The 7056-nt window shown below is 36.1% G+C and overlaps 2 protein-coding genes across 2 annotated transcripts in view; one reads left to right on the forward strand and one right to left on the reverse strand.

Annotated features, from left to right (window-relative positions):
- Positions 1–1230, reverse strand: part of LOC107568855 (very-long-chain (3R)-3-hydroxyacyl-CoA dehydratase 1-like) — a 114082-nt gene extending 112852 nt beyond the window's left edge. Inside the window, exons 1-3 of the mRNA XM_016254847.1 lie at positions 1161–1230; positions 915–985; positions 750–795 (exon numbers count right to left, since the gene is read on the reverse strand). The gene's annotated coding sequence lies outside the window, so the exon portion shown is untranslated. The remainder of the gene's footprint in view (positions 1–749; positions 796–914; positions 986–1160) is intronic.
- Positions 1231–3410: 2180 nt separating this feature from the next.
- Positions 3411–5209, forward strand: LOC107568856 (oligosaccharyltransferase complex subunit ostc). The gene is made up of 4 exons (XM_016254848.1): positions 3411–3647; positions 4201–4294; positions 4527–4724; positions 5011–5209. Exons 1-4 carry the CDS (start codon positions 3509–3511, stop codon positions 5027–5029), a joined length of 450 nt encoding a protein of 149 aa, XP_016110334.1. The 5' UTR covers positions 3411–3508; the 3' UTR covers positions 5030–5209.
- The last annotated feature ends 1847 nt before the right edge of the window (positions 5210–7056 follow it).

Raw genomic sequence — 7056 nt, forward strand, 5'->3', positions numbered from 1 at the left:
TGGAAAAATTTAAACATGGTTATTTTAACTTGTACATTTACAACTTTATAAAAAACTATCTAAAAAAAGTTCTTTTTAACTTCCGGAAAACTTTATTTCTTGTAACAACTTCAGAACTTGTATTCTGCATGATTTATTAAGCAAGGTTTCATTGGAATAATTTGAACATGACCATTACAACTTGTACATTTACAACTTTCTGGAAGATAGGGTCTAGAAAATACTCTCTGATTTTATATTGGTCCCAGACGTTCTCACCCCTCCTTTTCTTCGGTAAAGGGGTTCGTGATGAACTATGAAGATAGTTCAGCATCCTTCGCAAAGTCTATTCCTAATATGTCCATATCTTCCTGTACATGTGGCCATTTTGTATAACACATATTCTTGGCCAAGATCCTATATGTATGTCATCTATATCCTCATTGGTTAAAGGGTTGAAACTCCCCTCGACATATGCCTATATAATATCTTTGTATCTATGAATAGAGTTGAAGTATTGAGAATACAATTTAATGTGTGTTTTCTTGCTTCTCGGCAGTTATACACTTTGAGGGACTGAGAATTTTCCAGGTGGCAAAGAGAATCTATAGGGACCGATTGTTAATTACTCACAATAAGTATCTTAAAAAAAAAAAAAAAGTGAAGCTCCTGATAAACATTATTTGGCATAACTTGTATTGTTTGTATATGCATATCTGAAAACTCTAAAATACATTATTTCACAAAAAATAAATAAATAAATAAAATACAGAAAGTGCAGCTCCTCACTCCACTGTCCTTGCTCTCCCAACGGCCCTTTGAAAAGAGAACAATTAATCAACCACTGTGCCACTTTTTCACAGTTAAAACAGATAAGTCTTGTCTTTTTAAAGATTGTATTTCCATTTAAAAATCAAGAATATCTTAAGACTTACCTATCTTGCTCTCCACTACGTCAGGGGTTCCCAAACGTTTCCATACCACGACCCACCTAGACAAGTAGAATCTATTTCACGACCCACCAAAATATGAGATAAAAAACAACTTACATTACTTTAAGCCTAATCATAATTGAAAGTTTAATATGACAGAAATGAAGTATTTAAGAAAAATAACCATTTTATTTTAGAGTACAACTGTAAAATTTTAATGTTCAGCTAAATGGTCATGTTAGAACATACCACTTGTTTCTGGAAGGTAGGGTCTGCCAATTGCTGCTCCATTGCATCAACATCCGAGACCGTCTAATTACTTTCTGTAATTACTTTATGCTACAAGCTTTTGTAGAATTGTACAGTAAGAAAGTTATTTCCCTTAACCAGGAAATTAACGTTCTTAGAATTGACAAGACAGTTGACCCTGAGAGGTCACCTAAATATCTACAGCGGATCTAAAATATGAATAATTAATTATAACTAGTTATGGTTAATTATTCATATTTCCTCATGAGCTGATTCGTTACATGCTCTAACATCAAACATGTGCAAAGTAATGGAAAGAATGGTTATGTCACGAGTATTATTTTATTTGGAAACCAAAAATTTGTTACATCCATATCAGAGTGGATTTAGAAAGGGACGTAGTACACTAGATGCAGTTGTATGCTTGTAGAATGAAATAAGGAAAGCTCTAGTGAAAAAAGAAGCGGTAATAGTTTTTTTTACATTGAGAAGGCGTATGACATGGTGTGGAAGGAAGGGCTGTTAATTAAATTAGATCGAGGGGAGGTTATATAACTGGATTATGGATTTCTTGAAAGAACGAACAATACAAGTGAGAGTAGGTACTGAATACTTTTATTTATCAAATAGACAATGGAACCCCTCAAGGAAGTGTTTGTAGCCCCATACTTTTTAATATAATGATAAATTATATTTTTGGGGAAATTGAATTAGGAATAGGAAAAGCACTATATGCGGATGACGGAGCTTTGTGGAAAAAAGGGAAGAACCTGCAGTATGTAGGGCAAAAAATGCAGGAGGCTATAGATGTTGTTGAAAATTGGTCTAATCAATGGGGTTTTCATCTTTCAGTTGAAAAAACCCAGGTAATATGTTTTTCAAAGAAGAAGGAAATTCCTGAAGTTAAATTAAAGTTGTATAAACAAACAGAGCAAGTATCACTAATAAGGTATCTGGGAGTATGGATGGATTCCAAATGAACATTTGGGTCACATATTCAGAAGTTAGTTGATAAATGTAAGAAAGGAGTCAATGTGCTGTGTTTCTTGGCAGGAGTAGATTGGGTAGCTACTAGATGTTCTCTTAAAAGGGTATACAGTGCATTAATTAGGTCAGCAATTGATTATTGTAGAATAGTATCTGGCTCAGCATTAGCCTCATTATTAACTAGGATAGAGGTAATTCAAAACCAAGCCCTTAGAATATGTTGTGGAGCATTTAGATCCTTTCCTGGGACTGCTTTGCAGGTAGAAATGGGTGAAACACCACTAGACATTCATGAAATTCAGCTTAAAATGGTATATTGGACTGGTATTAAAGGTCATTTTACCAATCATCCAGTAAAAAAAATATTGGAAAGCTGCTGGGAATATGAGCAGACATATCTGAATAGTTTTGGCTGGACAGTAGGCAAGCAGGCTCAACAAATATGTATCAGTAATATCGATATTAGCCCACGGTGGCTCTGCCAGTATATCCACCTTGGTTTTTTTTCTATGCCAAAAGTTGATTTGCAGATATCTAATTTAATAAACGAAAACAAGAAATATGTTCCCAAAGACACAATAGTGCAGCAGCATTTAGATAGTCATTACTTTCAATTTACAAATTTATACAGATGGTTCTAAAGACCCAGAAACTGGGCGTACAAGTGCTGCCATGTATATTCCTCACTTTAAATATAAATCTGCAAAAAGAACTTCTAATAATATATCAGTATATGCCGCAGAGATGATCGCTATTCAGATAGCTTTACAGTGGGTGGAAGAAATCCAACCAACAACAGTGGTAATCTGTTCAGATTCATATTCTGCACTCACAAGTATACTGAGTGGAAAATCAGAATCTAGACAAGATATTTGATTAGAAGTACTGCAAAGTTTGTACCGAATACAGCAACTGAGAATTATAGTAGAATTTGTATGGGTGCCTGCTCATGTTGGAGTGGAAGGAAATGAATACAGTTAAAAGAGGAATTAAAATCTGACAGCATTAATTCTATGACATTACAGAATGTGTTAAACAGTTCTCATAAAGGTTATAAAGCTCTTATTAATTTTCTGAAAGTAACAAATTTATATAATAAAATATAGGTAGAAGATTTTTATTATTTTTTTGTTGTTGTTGTTGTTTTTTGAGAATTAGCATTTCCCTTGACGTCAGCGCCTCACACTCCATCCCAGTAGGTGGCGGAATATGCACCAAAAGCTGGTTTGCCAACCGCCATTAAACATCATAAGAAGAAGAAGAAGAACTCTCTCCAGTCTCTTCCTGTACACGTCGCTCTACGACCAATGTGACGTATGCGTTAGCCGGGCAGCCACAGGAATATAGCACTCAATTGAACCATGGAGACTCTCTTTAGCCTACCGTTTACTGTATTGGAATGTCCGAACATCAAACTTAAAAAACCGTCATGGCTACATATGCCTTCTGCAATGACCGTATATGCCGTCGTGATTGTTTCATATTTTCTCATTACCGGTGGTAAGAATTTTAAAGCAATCTCAGTAACTAGCATTCAGCTAACACTTATCCTCCTATTTTGTGTGTGTGTGTGTGTGTGTGTGTGTGTGTGTGTGTGTGTGTGTGTGTGTGTGTGTGTGTGTGTGTGTGTGTGTGTGTGTGTGTGTGTGTGTGTGTGTGTGTGTGTGTGTGTGTGCGCGCGCACGCGCGCACACGTGTACACACTAGCATATTTTATCTACTAGTAAAAATTTGCAGTAAAGTTTTTGTGTATTACAGTTCAATTTAATATGAAGACGCATGCTAAGTGTTTTGTTAAATAATCTTGCGAGTTAACGTTAACCTGTTTTCTCTGACAGTGCTGTTATCATTCATAAATCTCAAATTATATTGCTCACTGCTGACAGAATGACTTACTCTTTTGCTTCTGGCTACATATTACATTAGTTAGAATGAAACGAAATTTTATTATTATTTTTCTCATAAATAGTTGGTTAAATGCTTTTAAGTGCGACATTACGCTGTCTCTGGATGATTGAACCGTACTGTCGTCATAATCATTTTATCTCTTCAGGCATCATATATGATGTGATAGTTGAACCTCCAAGTGTCGGATCAATGACAGATGAACACGGGCATCAGAGGCCAGTGGCCTTTCTGGCGTACAGGTAAAGGGTTTATTACGGCTGGTCATCATAAAATCAACCAGCTGGTGGCGCTTTAGATGTACTTGAGGCACAATGACGGTGTTTGTAAAATAAACAACTGGGGCTACACAAGCACAATAATTAAAACAAAACTGAAACTGCGATATATCTTATAAAATTCTGTTTATTGAATCCAAGTATCGAAAGTGTAGCGTGAAAGTGTAGTGCTGAATGATTGTGTTCACTTTTAAAGGGTGAATGGGCAGTACATCATGGAGGGGTTGGCCTCCAGTTTTCTCTTCACCATGGGAGGTCTTGGATTCATAATTCTGGATCGCTCTAATGCACCAAACATTCCCAAGCTCAACCGTTTCCTCCTGCTCTTCATCGGCTTTGTCAGTGTGCTGCTGAGCTTTTTTATGGCCAGAGTCTTCATGAGAATGAAACTACCGTAAGTCACTAAACTTTACATTAACTTTTTGAACATTATTTATATGTTTATATTGTATTGCACTACCAAGGTTTGGACACACTACTCATTCTTCAATATTATAATAATAATAATTATTATTATTATTATTATTCTCAGTGTATTTCAGGGAGATAGCAGCATTGTTTTAGCACTTTCTTTAAAATATATTTCATCATATTGTGGTTTTAGACCACTATCTCTCTTGTCTTGTGTTTGATGAACTCTCTGTATTTCTAATGATGATCTGAATGTGTTTGTCTTGCAGTGGTTATCTTATGGGTTAAAGCTGCAACATTGCACATGCTACATGCAGAGATACAGAGAACATACAGAAAACTATGTTTCAGTGCCAAGGACTACAGTCTCATTGCAATTCTGACCAGTTATTTCCACTGGCGTGACTCTTTGATGTGCAGTTATTTTCTACAATAAACCAATACTATACACAACTTTGCAACATTTGAATTATTTGATTATTTAAAGCTGTACTTTGGTAAATTATATTAAGTTTATCAAAAATGACAAGCTTATTTACAGTGGAAGCATTATAGAATAGATTTAAAGTGTTGAATGTTATGTTTGCAGTGAAATGCATTTTACAAGTTAAAAAAAATTGTATCTTACAATAATAATGAGGGTTATTGTCACCTGTTTCTTTTTAAAACTTTAAAATACTAGGGAGCAGCACTGGATGGACTTAATTGAAATAGAGTTTTGCAGGGATGGCATATTTTTGTCAGGTAAACTCATCTACTCAGCGATGTGATTCTACCAGTGTAATCAGGAATTCCTAAAATAATGACCCACGTCACGTGAATCTTGCAGATCTGTACTAAGAAAAAGAAAAAAGTGGTTCTGCATGATGATTGAAATCGTGAAATCACATAAAAATCATATACTATCCTAATCATGTGATTATGAGCTTCTTCTTGTGTAGAAACGTTTCTCTGGGGGTGCGTCCGAAACCGCCTACTTTTCTACTATATAGTAGAAGAAAAGAGTATGTGAAGAAAGTAGTATGTCCGAAACGTCAGTATTCATAAAAGAGTAGGCGAGAAATCCCCGGATGTCCTACTGCTTCAGGCCAGGTTCTGAAGTGCTCATCGATGGATACTTTTCTATCCCAGAAGCCCACGGGAGAGGATACGTCATCATCGAACGTGATGGAGAACAGCGACGAGGGTGTTTACAAATGTGAGTATTAGAAATCAAAAACCTGGTTCCCTGTATTAAAATCACATACTGTAGAGTAAACTGTTCAATTGTTGAGGGTGTAAGACGCTAGACAGTATAGTATATCTGTGATTTTGCTGTAAAAACATGTTTTATTACGTATCGTGAACAGGGGAGCTACAGTAAGCACACGTACAACACCAAAGTGAATTTACATAAACCATATACATCTTAAAGACGATTAATAAATGTATTTTTAATATGTGACAGGAAAATGTTCTAAAAGAACTGCAGATGAGCACATCACAACATGAACAGACATCTGAGTGAGCTTTTCTATCCCAGAAGCCCACGGGAGAGGATACTTCATCATCGAACATGATGGAGAACAGCGACGAGGGTGTTTACAAATGTGAGTATTACATATCAAATACACGGTGCAGAGTGACTGATGAAGGAATGCTGCCATCAAAGGCTTTGAGAAAGTATACTACAGAAAATAATAAAACATCTTTTAAATCTTAAGTTGTAGTTTATTTTAATTACTGTAATTTTAAACAGTTATCACAGCACTTTTCTGATTCTTGATTTCTGTGCATTTGCTGTAGGGCTTTTGTGGTGGAGCAGGACCTGCAAGGCAATGTGACTTTTCATTTGTGAAAAAAAGGGAAAACCTGAAACAAAAATATAAAGTAAGATCATTCTGTTACTTCTAATACAGAAATCAAATGACATTGTGCTGTTAAAATGACTGCTTTTGTATTGTGTTTGTAAATTTTTGCAGGATCTGAAATGTCTGCAGACTGGTGTGAGCAGTGAGGATGGAGAAGTCCACAGCAGCATCCTGTAAATGGTCCAGTGCCATGGATGAGACACTCCCATCACTCCACCTGCCCTTACTCCCTCATCTTGGCAAGAGAGATGGGATAAAGGTAACAAAGGGCGACATTTGTATGATATAAATAAACAAGTAGGACATGTAAGAACTGCTTATGGTAATAGAAGGGATGATACAGTGATATCTCGATTGAGAATTGGACACTCTACTCCAGAGTCAGCCTAGAGCAGGGGTGCCCAAACTCGGTCCTGGAGGGCCAGTGTCCTGCAGAGTTTAGCTTCAACCCTAATCCCCTAATCA

The sequence above is a fragment of the Sinocyclocheilus grahami genome, unplaced genomic scaffold (assembly GCF_001515645.1).
Source record: "Sinocyclocheilus grahami isolate Dianchi unplaced genomic scaffold, SAMN03320097.WGS_v1.1 scaffold1287.1, whole genome shotgun sequence".
In the NCBI taxonomy this organism is placed as follows: Eukaryota; Metazoa; Chordata; class Actinopteri; order Cypriniformes; family Cyprinidae; genus Sinocyclocheilus; species Sinocyclocheilus grahami.

Excerpts from the sequence above, each read along its gene's own strand:
- LOC107568856 (XM_016254848.1), top strand. The coding sequence starts at position 3,509 with ATGGAGACTCTCTTTAGCCTACCGTTTACTGTATTGGAATGTCCGAAC. Across the intron at positions 3,648-4,200 it reads ATATTTTCTCATTACCGGTG|GCATCATATATGATGTGATA; the intron begins GTAAGAATTTTA and ends TTATCTCTTCAG. Across the intron at positions 4,295-4,526 it reads GTGGCCTTTCTGGCGTACAG|GGTGAATGGGCAGTACATCA; the intron begins GTAAAGGGTTTA and ends TCACTTTTAAAG.